Source organism: Halictus rubicundus, chromosome 12 (genome assembly GCF_050948215.1).
Source record: "Halictus rubicundus isolate RS-2024b chromosome 12, iyHalRubi1_principal, whole genome shotgun sequence".
In the NCBI taxonomy this organism is placed as follows: Eukaryota; Metazoa; Arthropoda; class Insecta; order Hymenoptera; family Halictidae; genus Halictus; species Halictus rubicundus.
Window position 1 is genome coordinate 12107138 of NC_135160.1, and position 20034 is coordinate 12127171.

The 20034-nt window shown below is 41.7% G+C and overlaps 1 protein-coding gene and 1 long non-coding RNA gene across 4 annotated transcripts in view; one reads left to right on the forward strand and one right to left on the reverse strand.

Annotated features, from left to right (window-relative positions):
• Positions 1 to 14737, reverse strand: part of LOC143359887 (uncharacterized) — a 33780-nt gene extending 19043 nt beyond the window's left edge. For 2 of the 3 annotated variants that reach the window (XM_076798219.1, XM_076798220.1), the window contains exon 1: positions 14611 to 14737. In XM_076798219.1, coding sequence (XP_076654334.1) covers positions 14611 to 14695 — 85 coding nt within the window. In that variant the 5' untranslated portion in view covers positions 14696 to 14737. Of the gene's footprint in view, positions 1 to 10622; positions 10760 to 14610 lie in introns of those variants that run through there. The other variant, XM_076798222.1, reaches the window with a different exon arrangement.
• The window catches only part of LOC143359890 (uncharacterized), a 40887-nt gene extending 21098 nt beyond the window's left edge, over positions 1 to 19789 (forward strand). Inside the window, exons 3-5 of the long non-coding RNA XR_013083179.1 lie at positions 18377 to 18523; positions 18732 to 19166; positions 19285 to 19789. This is a non-coding gene — a long non-coding RNA (uncharacterized LOC143359890). The remainder of the gene's footprint in view (positions 1 to 18376; positions 18524 to 18731; positions 19167 to 19284) is intronic.
• Positions 19790 to 20034: the final 245 nt, after the last annotated feature.

The following is a 20034-nucleotide window of genomic DNA, read 5'->3' on the forward strand; positions in this document are numbered from 1 at the left end:
TAAATTATTTCAGATTTCGTTTCTTTATGCAATCTGAAAGTTTGCTTCGTATCTGGACCGCGGACCTCTGTGCCAAACGAAAATCGTCTGTGTTAATTCCCAGAAATAAGAGTAACATTCAAATTGATTTTTTCTCCGAGTAACTTTGACATGATCAAGATGATCAATTCTTCATGGGTCCTCTAAATTTTATCTAGATTCTCAGTTACACCATAAATGCATAAAACTCCTCGTCTCAGTTTTTCTTTCAGGAGCCTCGAAACAAACAGTCGCAATAAAATTTCATAACGCGATATAAAATATTTTTCTACGAGGATTTTTGTTGAATACATTCTACAACGAACTAAAGAACAATGCCAGATCCACCACTAACGAGATGGTGTCCCAGTTACGCGAAAATACAATGCAAAATTGGGTCGACCGACGGTGTGACACTGAATAATTTACAATAAACTAAAGAAACAAGTGAAACCTCGAATAATTCATGTCGTCCGTGTCATTCGCTTCGATCCGAATATAGAAAACACTTCCGTCGAGACGCGCCTGTCGATTCTACCGCAAATTGTTCTACTTTCTTGATTACGATTTTCCGCGGCGCGCGATCATCGGAAATGATTAACGAAATTACGTAGGTGCAACCTCGGCTGGAGTCAACAGTTTCAATCAGTGCCTAATGCGTTCTCAATTCCCGCGACTCGGCGATCGTTTAAATCTCCAAACGAAAGAAAAGAAAGTTTCGTTCGTCTTCGAAAAATCGAAGAAATAATAGACGGGGGCAGTTCGCGAAATTCTCCGAGAAACTCGCATTCGAGGATCTAACGCGACGACGACGTTCGCCCCGCGACAATTGGATAAACTCCGTAATTGGTGGCTGACAATGAGACACGGCGCGGCGTCTTCCGCGACGAAAGGATACGTGCGCGATCGCACACATTCTAGCACAGTTCCCTTGGTCTCTTTTCTGTTCAGATAACGTGTCCCGAACACGGTTCATTATGCGTCAGTTTGCATGATCGATGACGGGACCCGTATCGCCGCGATTATCGTCTGGCGCATTTTAATTCGCTCGTTAATACCCTCGTCGGACGAGCGGAAAAAAATCGCGAAATAGCGCTGGAAAATTCTCCGCCAAAATAACCTTCCATATCTCAATCCTCTCCGACTTCACCTTTCAATCAAACCTTCCTAATCCGGAGCCATTTCAACTATACAGCGTTTACTCTATATATGTCACAAATGCCTCGGCGATAAAAGTCCCAGAACTATCCCCAGTCCCGCGGAGTATACCCCAAGTGCCAAGAATCTCGAGGAAACCTCGGTCGCGTGGATCGAAGAATCTCCTGGCCGATACATGTCCGTGGCTAGACCCGTGTAGTGGACATATATCGAGTAAACACTGTAAACGCGATTTGGAAGACGCAACGCGCCACGAGGAAAATTGGCACACGAGAAATTACACAGACAAATTAGTAGCGGATATAGTAGACATTCTATTTCAATCTAAGTAAAAATAATAGATAATATTTTAATAGAAATTTCTTCCTATATTTTGTAGACGTTCGCTACCACCGTCACACACAAGTGACGCTCAACATCCCGCAATTTGCTTAAAGACAGTCAATGTGAATTGAATTCTATACACTTTGCTACTTAAAATCGTGGTACATAATACCGTGGATTCTCGATGTATGTCACTGACACGGGTCATGCCAGTGACATACATCGTCCAGGAGTTTACATTCCTCGGCGTTCGAGGCCTCTCGAGATTCGCCGCCCCTTACGGAGTATACCCCGCGGCAGTGGGGATAATTCCGCGACAGTTATCATCCAGCTGTTGGCGACATATACAGAGAAATCACTGTATTCACAGACTCCACGACTAGCTTCTAAATTGTTTCAATCTTCGATGAAACAGGTCCGTGGAATGCTGGTAACGAACGCGTTAAGAAGCATTCTTTAATTAGAACGTTGTTTTATACTCGACTCCGACGATTTTGGAGACAGAGGAACTGTGACACGGATAAAAATCGCGAGTTCAGGGTACAACGTGTCCCGAACGATACGCTCGGTTGGCCCGGAAGGAGAAAGGAGGGGAAGAAAGAGAGAAGGGGGAGGGGGGAGAGGAAGAAAGAGGAGAAAGGGGGAGGGGGGTGTATAAAGAAAAATGAACGAGCCGCGCCGCGACGGCAGAAACGGGACGAGGACGCAATGAATTTGATTTCGCCCGTTAATTACACCCGCGCCACTTCGGCTTGACCGAAGTTAAATACCCGGGGCGCGATCGATTCGTTTGCCTTAATTGTCGCCGGTTATCCGTTAACGAGCCTGTCGTTTTCTGTCAGCCCTATTGGCAGCCTGCCAGTGGCCCTTTTTTCACCGACTCGACGGTGGAGCGCGCCTCATCGAGAAAATCCTCCACGGCACATTTTAGGCGAGAGCGCCGCACCGGTGCGCCACCGATCCAGATATTTAGCAACATTCCGCCACCATTTCCCAACCATAACGACGGTTAACCCTTTCGAGGTCTCAAGTGCTTTCTCTCTTTCACGTCAGAACTTGCTTCGACATCCTATAATGCAATTACACTGACGTACCTTTGCTAGCATAAACCAGCTGATAAATACTATAATCGTTGTCACACGTCATGAAATTGTGGCATTGTTAACACTAGGTTTACGGAGCACTAAAAGCGATCGTTTTGCATTACTTCATAAAAATAACAAGAACGTGCTACCCACATTTTTAGCAATATTTTTAAAATAATAGATATATACCTAAAGAAATAAATTTGCTAAATAATTTCTTATGTATGCATCCTTAGAATCTTAATAATATCAAATTAAAAATATTAGAACCCGTCATTTTGACGGGTCCCGTAAATCTAGCGTTAATGAATGTACAGTAAATCAGTTAATGTCGAGTCTGGCTAGAGTTCTTTCAACCCTTTGCACTCGAAGCTATTTTAACTCGAAAACAAAACATTTCTTCCGAGCTAGAATATTTACCTTCTATATATATATTTTTTATGTTATACACACGAGAATGATGCAATTTACTTGTACAATACTGAAGTGTTTAGTAACTTACTGAACGCAAACAAATTTAATGATGTAAAATACATTTTGAACAGTGATACAGCAATTTTTAGTGGTGCCTCACAGTCGCCATTCGAGTGCTGAGGGTTAAATATTAAGTCTACGACGAACTGAACAGTAATGTCATATTTGCCATTAGCCCATTTGCATCATTAGCGTATATATAAGCTCAATGTTTCTGTTCACTATCATTATTCGTTAGCTAAAAAATAGAAATGGAGGGTGTTGTTGGAGATGAAAGTAGTAATTCTCATTTTTTCTTACAATGCTGAAATATCTTTTCAAGCTGAAGTTCTTCTACTTCTACTCATTTTTGTACTTAAATATAATAAAAAAAGAAATTCCGTGATAAAGGCCTTCTTTTCATATTTCCTCATGATGCAAACGGGTTAATGTCGAGCCTGGCTAGAGTTCTATTAAAAATTAAGTCTACGACGAACTGAACAGCAACGTCGCATTTTCCATTATTCCATTCGCATCATTATTTTCCTGTTCACTATCATTATTCGTTAGCTAAAAAATAGAAATGGAGGGTGTTGTTGGAGATGAAAAAGTAGTAATTCTGATTTTTTCTTACAATGCTGAAATATCTTTTGAAGCTGAAGTTCTTCTACTTCTACTTCTACAAATATAATAAAAAAAGAAGTTCGGTGATAAAGGCCTTCTTTTCATATTTCCTCATGATGCAAACGGGTTAATGTCGAGCCTGGCTAGAGTTCTATTAAAAATTAATACGTTCGACGAACTGAACAGCAACGTCGCATTCGCCGTTAATAACGTGGAGATTTCGGTGTGTATCCAAGGGGATCTAGGCGGATCTAGCGGATCGCTCGATCGCGTCTCGGTACGGATTCGCGGCGCGAACGGTACAGCTAACTGGACAGAGGGGGTCCCGTTAAAAATGATCATCTCGATCTAACGCCGCGCGGCGAAACGGGCTATAGTTCTTGTCGCGGCGAATTTGCGTCGTTCGAATCAAGATTACGTGATTGTGTTTTCGAACAAGAGCCGTTCGCCTCGACACGACGGTGTTACGTGGAGGATCGTTCCGATTGGCGTTCGCGAGCCCGTGAAAAATACGGTTCAATTTGGTCAGCGTTTCGTTTCGTTTCGTTTCGGCGTCGTTCGATTACGATCGGCTACGAGTGTGTACACATGTTGTTTCCACGAGTGTTTTCTCATGGAGGATTTAAAAAGGCTGATTACTCCGGCCCCGGGGCCTCTTTGTTCCTTGTTCCGGAGCCGATCGAGCTTGCCGATCTCTCATGTGTGATCTCTCTCTCTCTTTGGATCGTTGCCGCGTACAGATACCGCGTTCCGCGCTCGGTTATCTCTCGATCGCTGCTTGTCGTTGCTACACACTTTACGTCGAAGTAATCTCTAGAACGTGAAAGCCCATGACAGACAATGCACGACGTTTTTCTCCGTTTTTATTGCGTCATCATGCTCTCTAAAATAAAGTACTCATTTTTTCCCCCGGCGCGGCGCGGTGGTTTAATCGACACCGATAAAGCGGAATCGGCGATCTTGTAGCTTCCCCAAGAGAATTCTGTTTTTCAACCGGAACGTTCGATATTGTTAACCCCGTTCGCACTCAAAGCTGTTTTAACACTGGGCTCACGGTGCACTGAAAGCTACTGTTTTACATTACTTTAGAAAATGTAACAACAATATGGATATCCAAATTTTTAGCCTTTTCTTTCGTAATATATATACTCGAAGAAATAAATCTCTTGAATGATTCCTCACGGACGAGTCTTTACGATCTCAGTTATTGTAAATTAAACATCTTAGAACCTGTCGGAATAACAGGTCCCCGGAAACCTAGTCAATCAATAAACCCAAAATCAATACATTTTTTGACCCAGAATATTTCCTTTTGCGGCACGATTTACCTCTCCTTTTGTGCATACGAAGTTTGTCATTAGCAATTTCTTAGATACAAGCATAATGTAAAAATTGTTTTATAATTATAATTGTTTTATAATTGTTTTTGTTGTCTCAGAGTACAATTCGAGTGCTAAGGGCTAATACTGAATCTATCAGGTGCCGGACAAATAGTGCGGTCTCAAATTTGTTATTTTACACATTAGTGGAACTACAAAGACGCATCCATAGGTAATGTAATTAGGTCAGCGCAAATGTTCTAACAGTTGAGATAAGAGTTGCACAAGCTCTGAATACATACAAAATTTTGTGGGGCTATAAGACTCGCCGAGACAAGAACGAGCGTAATTTCCGAGCTCCGCGTAGAAGATGGCGACCACCGAGCGTCCACAAAATGGTACACCTTATTCCTTCCCGTGGAAACGACAGTTTCCAGGACAAGCCGATAATAATCTGCGGCCTCGTATCCGCAACAGCTCGGAAACTTCGATATTTATTGTTTCTGTTCGGCTATATGCTACGCGTATTACATGCATTTAGGCTAACGCCACGAGACTTCATCCATTCCAACTCGATGATTCTTTGACACTGGCCCCGAACAATCATCCCCGAAAAATCCTTCGATAGTCAAAGTAATTTAGTTGTAATCAAAACTGCATTAGCTTGTCATAGGGATTCCTACTTGAACTCTTTCGGATTGTGCTATGAACAAAATGAATATTTGATGGCAGCGACAAATTGTGTCACTCACATGCGGCCGACGTATTCAATTTGTCAACCCGTTCGCTACCACTGTGACAGATACGTGACGCCCACAGTCCCGGAATTTACTTAAAAAGTTGGTCAAGTGAATTTCACGCATTTTGTTGTCCAAAGTCACAATTAGACTGCGGATCTTTACGCAAAATAAGAAGTTTCCATCTGAACTGCAACGAACCAGGATGACACAAAAATTTAATTTCTTTTTGATTATGAATTGAAAATAATATAACAGTATCTTTAAATTCTTCGAATGTAATTATTCTAATTCTTCTAATGTAATTATTCTAATTCTTCTAATGTAATTCTTCTAATTCTTCTAATGTAATTCTTCTAATTCTTCTAACGTAATTCTTTTAATTCTCCTAACTAAATTCTTCTATTCTAAATTTAATTCTTTCACTGTTCTAAATTACACCTACTGATTTTTGTCATAAACGCATAAAATCCGCACGTCTAGTCATACACGGTACAACATTTCGAAATTCCACAGCTTCCAGAAAATTGTTTCAATATTTCATTCGTGCAGGAGGTACGCATTTCATAGAACATTGTAATAACGAGGACGAGCACCGAAAGGCATGCCGGTAGCTCTGAGACGATCGGCTCCTCGTTGTTCTCCGGGCGCAAAACCGAGAATATCGGTGAAACATCATCGATCCCTTTCGCCGTTCTCTAATCATTGTTTATTCAACTCTGGACATTTGAGCCGGATGTTATTCCGGGACCGACTCGATATCGCGTGCTCGAGTAATCGGCGCGCGACCTGGTAATCCATCTTGATCTTCAAACGACATCGCCCGGCGATCAAGCAAGCCGGATTGGCCGTCGCGAGCAATCGTGGTAAATCACCCGCTAAGAGAGAATCTGCCAGTGTCCCATGTTCGGCTGTTCCTAGGGCCAAAGGTCGAGGACCGACATTTCGGGTTTGAATCGTCGAAAGGATTTCCAAGGATCGCGGCGGCGTTCCCTTATCGATCCGACGGGAGGAAAAGAAAACCGGCCGCTTAATTAGCTCCCGATTACGCTGTTCGTAAATAACCGAGCGAAAACGAAGTTCGCGATCCGAAGGACAGAAGTGCGAATCTCGAGCTATTTTTCTCGCGCGCACACGCGCACGGTTCCTGCGTGTTTTGTTGACACGTTTCGCGTGGCATCGGTTCAAACGAAATTCATAGTTAAATCTATTCCGCGAATACACAGCTCTACACCCGCGTGCTGATTCGAAATGAACAACGCTGGGAGAGCCGCTCTATTTTTATCTGAACTTTTATGGAAGAGCACGCCGGGAACCGTTTCGAACACTTTCCTCGCGTTCGCGGAGCCAACCTGGCTCGCAAAACATGCGTCGTCCACTCATGCTATTTTCGCACTTCGGGCCCCACGGACATACACTGCACGAAATTCCTATAAACCCACCTACATTTTGGTGTATTTTTAAAAAATATAGAGAAATTTGTTACTTTTCAAATATCTGTAACATTGTATACTGACTGCTGAGTAGAGGTATCACAAATTTTTACGCCTTTAATTTATTTACATTTTCGTCGAAGGCCGCGGAACGGGAGTGCGAAATTTCTATAAAGCCACTTAGTTTGTGCTTGGATCTTGTGAGGATAACACGCGAGTCTCAGCAAAGAAACTTTAATTGTAATTCAGGTGTGCGTATTTATACTAAAATTGATTTTTAAATTCATAAAAATTGTATATATATTATATCTGTATTTATTTTTATTAGAATGCCACGAGGCAATTTGTTGACCAGTGAAGAGAAGGCATCCATTGATGCTTATAAAGATATGGGGTGTTCGAATCGATCAATTGCGAACAAAAATTAATAGATCGCGTACTTTAATAGATAATTATATAAATTTGGGCGAAGAATATGGTAAGAAACACCCTACAGGTGGAAATAAAAAATTGACGAGAAGACAATATTCGTTATTGATGAGGCTGGCAGCAAGGAAAACAGAAAGTGCAGCACAACTTCGAACTGAACTACAACTACCAATAACAACGAGGCGTGTGCGGCAAATTTTAAAAAGTTCAGGGCGATTTAATTGGAAAAAAATGCTCCAGAAACCAGCACTCAAAGAACGACACAACAAGCTCGTCTCGAATTTCCACAAAGACATATGTCCTGGACAGAAGAATGGAACAATATAATTTTCTCCGATGAGAAAAAATTTAACTTGGATGGGCCAGATGGTCACAAGTACTACTGGCACGATTTAAGAAAAGATCCTAACGTAGCAACGAGTCGTAACTTCGGTGCAGGCTCATTAATGATTTGGGCTGCATTCAGAGCCAATAAAAAAACCCCAATCTGTCGAATTAACCGCAAAATGAATTCGTCACAATACACGGAGCTGTTGGAGATAGTCTTAATACCATTCACTGAAGAAATTCAGACTGACAATTTCATTTTTCAACAGAATAACGCCTCGGTTCATGTATCGAGAGAAACAAAGGAGTGGTTAGACAGCAGAAATATCGGTGTTTTGACGTGGCCATCTTGTTCACCAGATTTAAACCCAATTGAGAACCTTTGGGGAATACTTGCGAGAAAAGTATATAGGCAATTGTAAACAGTACAACTCTGTTTCTTAGTTATGGACTGCAGTGAACGAAGCGTGGACATCGATCGAAGCAGAAACTCTTCGTGCTTTGATTGCATCAATACCTGATCGAATTTTCAAACACCTTTTCAATATTTTTTCTTTGGAATTATCGAGAAAGTCGTTTTGAATTTTGTTGACCGAGCTCGGCGACTCGTATGGGCACCGATGCGGCAGTCGAAGTGTTAAATATTGATAGCAGAAGAACAGAATTTTATTTCGATATAAAAGAAGCGAGTGCCATAAATATTTAGTAGACTCTGTTTGCAACGCTTGTCACGAGCCTGACTCGATGTTATGTGGCGGGGGTTATAAACAAATTACGTATGCAACTTCTTTAGCGGCAACATCTGGTAAAATAGCTCCGAGTGAATTCTAAAGCATCTGCTTGTCCCATTGTTCTTGTTTCTTTTTCGGTTAATTTTCATGTTAATACATTCTGTGTGGCAAGCTTGCAAAATGCGGGAAGGTTGAAAGAGCAGTACTTCTATATTTATTTTAATAAATTACTTCGATTCGATAGAATTGTTAAAGTTGATAATATGGTAACGCCTTAATTGTATGATTTCGTCGATCACTCATGGTTTGCAGTATAATTTCCATTTAGTTTAGCGATTCAACGGTGGCAATTTACGAGTGGAATACATTATGCAACTATGCTGGAAAAACTCGAAGTTCGTTCGAGAGGTTCTGCCACCATTTTGCGTCTCGGTGTTTGATTCGCCCTCGGCGATGCTTTAACACCAACCCGGTTAACTTGCGCGATCGTATTTCACGACTACACGACAGTTTGTTAATGCCTTTTGCATAAGAAATTCTCCATTTTGTCATTGAAAGATCCGCGGAAAGGCACAAGTTCAAGACGAAGCTATTATAAGCTGTCACCCGAGACACTGTACTTTTCGGGCCGACTGGCATGATTCTGCGAAACATAACGGACGGATCGGCCCACGAAGTTTTGTAATTATACCAGGTGAGTATTAATTTTTGGTGCGAGGCAACGCGACACCTGCCCCGAGACTGTTTAACACCGCTCTAAACACAATTTGTAAATTGTAAACACAATTTGTAAATTGTAAACACAATTTTTCATTGCTAATATTCTCGAGGCACAATTTCCTGCATTTTTGAAAGAAATTTAATCAATGAAAACGAATTAATGAATTCTGTAATTTTGTGTATGAAACAGCAAACGTTTCAGTAACCTTAAAAATATGAGCGATTTTCTTGTTCAGTCTGTTCAGATTAGAAAAATTAATTTTACATATCGATCAATAATTTAACACACTCTCGCGTAAACGCTGATATCGGTCGTTAAGTTTGTTCGTGCACTTGTAATCGAATGGTGAAACGGTAAACGCAATTTTTCAATCATTGCTAATATTCTCGAGGCACAACTTCCTACAATTGTAGAAGAAATTTAATCAATATAAAATGGATTAATAAATTCTGTGATTTTCTGTATGAAACAGCAAACGTTCCAGTAACCATAAAAATATGAGCGATTCTCTCGAGTCTGTTCAGATTAGAAAAATTTATTTTACATATCAATCAATAATTTAACACACTCGTGTAAACGCTGATATCGGACGTTAAATTTGTTCGTGCACTTGTAAACAATTTTTCAATCATTGCTAATATTCTCGAGGCACAACTTCCTACAATTGCAGAAGAAATTTAATCAATAAAAATGGATTAATAAATTCTGTGATTTTCTAAATGAAACAGCAAACGTTTCCTTAAAAATATGAGCGATTTTCTTGTTGAGTCTGTTCAGGTTAGAAAAATTTATTTCACATATCGATCAATAATCTATCGGCAGCGTAATGATTAAATATCACGCGCTTCCTTGTGCGCTTTCCATTTCGCACGATCGAGCTTCCGGCACATAACTCCTCTCGCCATCAGGATAATTTCGCAACGCCGGTGCCTTGAATAAATAATTTTTTCCCCGACGAGAACCGTTCGTATTAATTGCCGTTGGAAAAGAACTTGAATAAACACGACTCGGTGAGCGAAACGAGCGATTGCCGTTCGCTCAAATATTCGCTGAGATTTTTTTTTCTCTCAAGTGGTGTGTACGCGATAGACATTTTTTGCGGGTCAATGACAAAGTCCTCGAACCACTCGACGTTTCAATTATTTTAAACGGCGGCACGTCGCGTCGCTGATAAAACCGTCCCGCTTGATTACGAGATCTCGGGGAGCAAAGTATAATTGCCGGTTTTCGGGCGAGTCACGATCATGCTTTTACAATACATACGTCTGCGACGCGTCTGTCGATGTTCATTCAATGAATTGGATCGCTGTTTCCGCGAACGTCGACCCTACTTTTTCCCTGTAGCCTAACAGATAATTATCTTTCGTTGTACACACAATATAAAATTCTATTATTAGTCCAGTAGAAGTGCTGGACAAATGTTTCAATTTCCAATTAATTATGGAGATTGCAAACCTGTATTTATGTGGAATTTATTCGATAAATTTCATCTTTTGGGTATTACAAAACAGTGTAAAATTAAAAAGTTTTGAGCTCTAAGCTTTTTAGTATATATTTAACGCGTCGATTGACACACCAGTGCCGATAAATAGAAAATTCGAACAGGCTGTTAAACAATAGGAGAATAGCAAAGATCTGAATTCACTATCACAATTTTATAGCAACTTTTGTGACCGTTTGATACCGCGTAGGTGCTAACGAAGTTTATTTAAATAAATTCCGGTAAAAATTGATCTTCCGCAAACCGTGTTTGTTCAAAGTGTTAATAAAGCATACGAATAAAACGATTAAATATTATTGAGATTAATAAAGGATATCAACCAGGAAATGTCACCACATCCATCACACACAGCCCACAGGCCTCGCAAATGTCACTTATTTTCGTCCAAGTGAGGCTCGTGTACGTATCGGGTTTAAACAAAATTCCGAGCTCGAATTTCTCGCAAATAAAAAAATAGTTCTACGCCAACGCAAATCGTTGCCACGCCACGCGAATCGTTGCGAATTTGTGGATGCAGGCGGCGATTACGTTGTTACGTAAAATAATGTTGCAGCAAAGTTCGGACGCCTCGAAGAAGCCCGGACTGTAAAATCGCGTCAGTTTTTCGAAACGAGAACACGCGACCGCTGGCGTCCATCTTATGCAGGCAATTAAAAAGTTATGATCATTTGTGTATTTTCCTGGCAACGAAACACCGTTGGGTCGATACGATGCGCGCGGCAATCGACGCGTTCTCGATCGTTAATCGTTCCCATTGAAACTTTTTCACCGATCGATTCCGTAATAGCAATCGAATTAAAACTGTTACTGGACGCTTCGACTCGAAATTCCTATTTTCTGCCGGTGTTTAAAAAGAGAAAAGTCAAGAGAAAGTGAAGTGATCTTTCTTCGAGATACTTGGACTTTTACTTCCAATGGGGTTGGAAAATATTTCACCGTGACAATATTTATTAGTAGAATCAATCGACGTAGTAAGCAAAAGGATCAATCTATTTTAACACTGGAATATATATATATATACAAAGAATATGTATATTGCTTTGTGACAAACTGTGCCCGTTCAGACCTCATACAACTTTCATTGTAATATGTGCTTCAATGAAGAGGTTCATTAAAAAATGAAAACATTTTTACAATTTCAGTAATTGTAAAAGAAAAAATTAGGAACCAATCATTTCGACTGGTCCGACAGTTCTAGTGTTAAATTATGGCTTACACCACTTTCACAACTACCGGAAGACTGGCTATAGTGATTGAACATTGACAGTTCGTAGAATGTCAAGCTTGTTCTAATTTAATTTTTAGGGTATAATTGTTTCAATTTCTCCAGCGATGCGCAAGAAGCGTTGGAAAATTTGGAGCCCGTTTTGCAGCTGGAAAATGAATTGTCAGCGTGCGTAGAATCGTTATGCGTGTTATCAGATTGTGCAAAATCCCGCAGAATTCTTGCCCAAAGCTTCGAGAGCACGAAAGAGAGAGGGAGAGAGAGAGAGAGAGAGAGAGAGGAAACGCGCGGGCGTAAAACGAAAATAACCGAGAAACGTCGAGACTGCGTGCGCCGTCACGTGAAAGCTCGACGATCCATCGATCCACGATCGACAGCGCGAAACGCGTCGTTCGAACGAGCTTCTAATCACAGAAACGTTTAACACAAAGAGAAAAATCAAATCCCTAAGAACGATTAACACTGTGTTCACGAGGCGCGTCAAAACGACCTCTTTTAAATTTACAATTATTCAACAAATTTATTTCTCCGGGTACATATTATTAAAAATTTGAGTAAATACATTCTTGTTATTTTTGCAAGGTACTGTAGAATATTCCGAAAAATGGTGGTCACTCCAAAGGAAAATCGTCGAAATTGTCAAAATATTTCTGGTCTCGTTGAAAAATACGATGGACGACACGCGATCTCGGTCATGCCAATCGTGGCTCGCGCACGTTCCGTTATAGTTCCGTCGACACCGCACTATGTCACTATACACTTTGACACATTCTAGAGCAGCTACTGTCCCGTTCAATCACTCTGACAACAAGTTTTGCCGTCGTACAAGTTCGCGCAAACTAGCCTGGCTTCAATAATTCAGCCGTGGAACGATCTATAAACCCGAGCGAGGGAAGTACGTTCTTCTCGTAAACCGCAGGGTCACCTTCGATTTTCCAAACAACGGCCCCCATTACGAGAACGGACGCCGCAGGTAAAACATTACCTGCGCGCGGCGCCAGTTTTCCGATCGGTTGTAAAACGAGCCAAATATTTCCCGGTTCGCCGCGGGGGAAAGCCGATGTGTACAATGACGGCCGTAAATCGTCACCCGAATCGGTCAACATAGAGGAAGGACGCGAACTTGACATTCGCTAATTTAGTAGTGGCAAAACAATCCTCCGATACACGCGCGCTCGCGAACGTACACTAAGGAGCGAAACTGAGTCCACACTGTTTGAAAGAACATAACTTTTTTAAAATTAGATCAAACCACTTGAATGTTATTGAGAAGTTAGAAGGATTAGTTTATTAGAGGAGGTGTAAAATATTTTTGAGAAAAATTTGAATTGGCCGGAATCGCAAAAGAAATGGTAAAAGTCGGTTTTTCAGCTTTTTTATCCGAGTCTGTATTGAAAATTTAACCCTTACCACTCGAATGGCGACTGTGAGCCGCCACTAAAAATTGCTGTTCCATTATTCAAAATGTTTTTTACATTATTAAATTTGTTTGTATTTAATAAATCGCTAAACACTTCAGTATTGTACGAGTAAGTTGCACCATTTTCGTATGTATAACATGAAAAAGAAATTTATAGAAAGGAAATATTCTAGGTCGGAAGAAATGTTTCGTTTTGGGGGTAAAATAGCTTCGAGTGCAAAGGGTTAAAGAATGTGTTTGATTCGTTCGAATAAATTATATCTATGCTGAAAGTTTCACCGACATTGGTTACTTCGTTTACGAGTTGTAAACGCTTAAAAGCTGGAAAATTGCAATTTTTCACGATTTTCGACTTAAAATCGCACTTTTCATCGTTTATAACTCGTAAACGATTTTCATCGATCTCGAAACATTCTTTCTCCGGGTCCCTCGATTTTTCATTTTCAAGCTCGATCTACCGCCGGATCATTCGTATTCTTCACGGACGGAGACAAATATACTGATTTGAAAACGTCAACGGACGATCACCGACGACTCTCGCGCGCGAACTAGTGATCCATCGATCGCGAGAACTCGTAGAAATTCAAATCCCCCGATTTTTTATCCCCCAACTCGGTCTACCGCGATAATTGTTCAAATATATATGTATCAAGGGGTGGAACAACACTGATCTAGAAACATCAACATATGATCACCGCCGATCTCGCGCGAAACGGTGATCCATCGATCGCGAGATCTCTTAAACTCTCCAAACACCTCGATTTCCAATTTCCGAACTCTGTCGCGAGATCATTAGCATTCCTCGAGTATAAGGCCGACGATTCGAAGAACACAGATTTCGAAACGTCAACGTGCGATCACGGGCGATCGCTCGCGGATAAGATCCATCGATCACGAGGATCGCCCTCCGAACACCTCGATTTCCAATTTCCAAACTGGACGCGTCGCGAGATTATTCGCACTGTTCACACACGCGTGTGAAAAGGCAAAAAGCAACGATCTAGAATAATTAACCGGCGACCTTCACGCGCGAATACGGGTCAGAAAATAAAAACAGTCAACTCCAAGAAAAAGAAGAAGAAGAAGAAATGATCACATTTTCTACCTGGCAGAGGAGCAGCGAGGAAGGCTTGGTTGCTGGTGACGAGCAACGACACCAGCACGAACAGCGACCACGCGAGGACGATCATCCTGGATCGTATCGATCACGTAGAGTCAGCGGTACGGAGAACTGGATCAGCGTTGGTGCGTCGAGGAGCTGGTTGTCGCCTTTCGGAGCAGCTCGCCTGGATCGGTGGATGATCCTGCGTTGTCCCGGAGGAGCGACGACGACGAAATGGGAGAGGTTCGTCGAGGTCACGGCTGGTAGCACGTGCGTAACTTTGGGTGTCGGTCGCAACTGAACAGGTAACTCCCAGGTAAACCGAACTCGGGCACACTCGCGCGAACACGTTTCTCTCGGTGTGTCGAGGGAGGGGGTCGTTTCGGGGGCCGCCAGGCTCAGGACTCGGCTTCGCCGACTTCTCCGACCAGTTAGCCAGCAGTGAACTGCTCGTGTTCCTGCCTTGGGCATCGTAATATACATAAAGTCGCCAGATAAGCCGCGGCTGACACCCCACCATCGAGCCGCCCGTCGCGGGACGGCCCGTTCTCTCCTCTCTTGGCTCTCGCTCCTTCTCTCTCCTCTGCTCATGCTCCTTCTCCCCCCCCCTTTTACTACTTCTCTGTCTCTCTCCCTCTCCCTATCCCTCGTTCTCTAGGTTTCTCACTCTCTCTCTCTCTCTCTCTCTGTCTCTCGTTCTCTGGGTTTCTCGCTCGCTCGCAAAGCGGCGCCGAGAGAGCGAAGAGCACTCTCGTCTGCGGCTCGAGGCCGACGCGTCGCGACGCGCAACGACGCGCGCCAATCCGTGTCACGTCGGCTACGTGCACGCCACACACGTGCATCCCGTCCCGGGACCAATTGCCGAAGATCGAAGAAGATCGACCGAATGTTTCCGATTGATCGAAAAAGAGCTGCGAATTCGATTCTAATTCAGTTTCTACTAGAAAGATAGGATTTTGTTTATTATTTTAGTTTCTATTGCGAAGATAGTGTTTGATTTACCGCGGATTTTTGTAACGAGCGGTGGCTATTTAGGCATTTCATTTTTTTCTTTGAGAATTTTAATGGATCGAGGGTAATACATTAATGCTGTTCAATTCTTTTGATCTTGCTACTCTCTACGACAAATAGAGCTGCGAATTTAATTCTAATTGAGTTTCTAGTGGAAAGATAGGATTTTGTTTATTATTTTAGTTTCTATTGCGAAGATAGGATTTGATTTACCGCGGATTTTTGTAACGAGCGGTGGCTATTTAGGCATTTCATTTTTTTCTTTGAGAATTTTAATGGATCGAGAGTAATATATTAATTCTGTTCAATTCTTTTGATCTTGCTACTCTCTACGACAAATAGAGCTGCGAATTTAATTCTGATTGTGTTTCTACTGGAAAATTAGGATTTTGTTTATTCACTGCGGATTTTTGTAACGAGCTATTTAGGCATTTGCTTTTTTCTTTGAGAATTTTAATGGATCGAGAGTAATCCATTAATGCTGTTCAATTATTTCATCTTTCTACTCTCTACGACAAATAAAGCTGCGAGTTTGAATCTGATAGAGTTTCTACTGGAAAGATAGGATTTTGTTTATTGAGTGCGGATTTTTGCAACGAGCAGTAGCTCTTTAGGCATCTCCTTTTCTCTTTGAGAATTTTAATGGCTCGATAGAAATCCATTAACGCTGTTCAATTCTTTTGATCTTTCTACTGTCCACGCCAAACACTGCTGCGAATTTTATTCTAATTGAGTTTCTACTGGAAAGATAGGATTTTGTTTATTGAGTGCGGATTTTTGCAACGTTCAGTAGCTCTTTAGGCATTTCCTTTTCTCTTTGAAAATTTTAATAGATCGAGAGTAATCCATTAATGCTGTTCAATTATGTGATCTTTCTACTCTCTACGACAAATAAAGCTGCGAGTTTGATTCTGATTGAGTTTCTACTGGAAAGATAGGATTTTGTTTATTGAGTGCGGATTTTTGCAACGAGCAGTAGCTATTTAGGCATCTCCTTTTCTCTTTGAGAATTTTAATAGATCGAGAGTAATCCATTAATGCTGTTCAATTATTTGATCTTTCTACTCTCTACGACAAACAGAGCTACGAGTTTGATTCTGATTAAGTTTCTACTTGAAAGATAGGATTTTGTTTATTGAGTGCGGATTTTTGCAACGAGCAGTAGCTACTTAGGCATTTTCTTTTTCCTCTGAGAATTTTAATGGCTCGAGAGTAATACATTAATGCTGTTCAATTCTTTGATCTTTCTACTGTTCCATGCGAAAACTGCACGTTTTTAAATGCACAAAATCCGCAGTCTAATTGACAGTATGGTCGATCCAACGGGACAAGTCCGTGCACTATCTGCGTACTAGGCGCATTTGTTTACTTTCACTGACTTGGCTCGCTGGACGAGGTATAGTGCGACCGAACACTAAACGAGTGACACACCCAGTGTTCCCGAAGTCATGGTACAAGCGGTTCAAAGTGATTCTAATTGCAGAAACAAGTCGGGAAAAAGGAATCACATTGGATTTGAAGATTAAAATTCTCCCTTTCCAACGATTATTTAAAAATCCGTGTGCGATTTTTTCCCGCCCTTTTAATGGGAAGTGTCTTCGGTGAAAGAGATTAAATCTGAAGAAGACCTTTCCGACGTGTGCCGCGAAAACAAATAATTTCTCAATCGGGACAGCAATTAATTGAAAGTAAAACGGCGCAGACTTTTCCGTAAAATTGCAGGAGACAAAGCATCAGATTCGACAAAAGCCTAAGGCGAGCCTAAGCAAGCGAAAAACGAGAGTTTTGTCAGCAGAGTCGTCCCCTTTTTTCGTCGCAAATTAAGTTTGAGGGTCCGCGGAGCCGGTGCTCGTGCATGTCTCTGTATAATTCGTTATCTCGCCGGTGTGCTCGTGTTGGTAAACATTTCACGCTGACATAATTTACATTCCAACGGTTACATTTCGCCGTCTTATTTATTTCCCTCTGATACGGGTGATCCCTCGGAACGGCGACGGGGATCATTACGCCGACACCGGGGATAAAGATCCGATTCATCAAACGCGGTCCAGTTTTATGGCCTTTCAAAAACTTCGCAAACTCGTCGAGCGAATTCGAGGCTCGATGTTTCGCAATGATCGAACGTGACAGGATCACGGTGATCCGATCCCACGGCCCGGCCAGACGATCTCTTAAATATTTCTTTCGATCCGTTTATAATCCGGGCGTTCGGTATTAGCGTATCAACTCGTTGCCCAATTATGGATCTTGGGCATAAATCGCGCATTCAATCGCAAAGTCAATCAGGAATTATTATATTAAGCATTGTCCGGAAGCTTCGACGATTAAGGTGTTTTGCGTTTGAAAATTACGGGATAATAAAATGGGACGGAAAGAATCGAATCTTCTTTGTATTTAAACTTACCCAGACCTCCAAGTGAGGTCTATACATTATGTTACAAAATTAATTGATCATTTTGCAAGCACACGTAGAAGTGGATTGGAAATTAGTTTGCCCGGGGCCAGGGCGTTTAACGACCACAAGATTTGAAGAAAATTGATCAAAGAGTGCAAGTTAATTTTCAAAAGGTCTCTCAATTAGAACTTCGTCGTGCTTACCCTCTGAACTTAACAATTATTTTGCAAAAGTGTGTATTATAATACCCGAGTATTCTCGGGCTTTTAAGTTAAGAGGTCAATAATTTCCTAAAGGAGGCAGCACGTTTAACAACAATTTGTGAAATATCGATAATAGAAGAATTTTTTTTCTTTTCTTCAGGGCTAAAATGGAGAAGAACAGCATCTGAGCATGACAGATTTTGCTTGGAACGTTCATCTGACTGGATATTGTGTGTCAAGAGGTTGCGATCGAGCACTTTGGCAGGGCCATTGCGCAAAACGCACAATGGAAAATTGATCAAAGAGTGTAAGTTAATTTTCAAAAGGTCTCTCAATTAGAACTTCGTCGTGCTTAACCTCTGAACTTAATAATTATTTTGCAAAAGTGTGTATTATAATACCAGAGTATTCTCGAGCTTTTCCTAAAGGAGGCAGCACGTTTAACAACAATTTGTGAAAGATCGATAATAGAAGAACAGAATTTTCTCAAAAAGAATTTTTTTTCTTTTCTTCAGGGCTAAAACGGAGAAGAACAGCATCCGTGCATGACAGATTTTGCTTGGAACGTTCATCTGACTGGATATTGTGTGTCAAGAGCTTGCGATCGAGCACTTTGGCAGAATTGCGCAAAAAGCACGAAGACTGTTAACCGTTTCGGCTGACAAAGGAGCGAATTAACAGAGGAGCAGGTGACAGCGTTATACACGCGTTCCGCGATTCACTCCGAGGTCTTTTCACGTGAAAAGGAGATTCAAGAATTCCGAGTATCGGGCATGATGACGAGGCGAGCGCGCACGTAAACGCGAAACGCTCTCGAAGAATCGCGCAAGATCAATGGTGGCGCGGGACGGCCGCGTCACTCGGCTAATCCGGACTTAATCGGCTAATTAGAGGAGCGCCATTGATTACTTATTCGCGGGTAGAGATGTCTTCTTGGGAATGTGTTGTATGTACGTATACATATAATAATGTTTCGCGGTGCACTGACTCATCTAGCATCGGCGTATCGTTCGCGTGCGGTGTTGGTAACGGCAGAATACATCACAGGAAATGTGAGATGCTCGTTAGTCTCGTTCCAGGTGGCTCGTTATCGTCGGTAGCACTGTGTCAAGTGTCACATAAGTTAGCCCCAACACGTGACACTCGTGTAACGCCCAGTAAAGGAAGAATTATGAAAGAAGCGCGTCATTCACCGGGGAAAGAGTCATCTGGATCGACGTGCTCTCGAGCTCGCTGCGAGTCATCGGTCGAACGAGCACCGTCGACCTACCGAAAACTCCGAACAGACCCGATTCACCTTCTCAACCCCTTCACTCACCCAGTACGATAACAGAAATAATTGTTCAATCTTTGAAAATCCATTTTTCCCACGGTGCATTCGCTGCAATGCAATTTTATCAGCACTTGTGCGGCACTCGAGACGTTAAAATAGCTACCTCTGCAGCCCCGGACTCGGAGCTTTCGATTTCGCGGAATATTTTAGCAGGCAATAATAATCAAAGTGTCTAGAAATCATTTTTGCAAAGCCTGCAGCCAAATAACACTTCCCTGTGTCAATACTTTGCAATAATTTAACAGTTTCATGCATTTAAAACAGTGTAGACATTAGAATAAAGTATATCGTAATAATATTGTCAACTTATCAAAACGATTAGGAGTCGAAGTCAATTTTTATTTAATTTCTGTTTGTCGCCAGGGACGCACAAGATTTTTATTTTGCACAGAGACCCGCAATCCAGCGATTGCTTTCGATTACGAAATGATTTGTGCAGTCACGTGATACGAATTGAATAGGAATGTGTTTAGCCTCTGCAAATG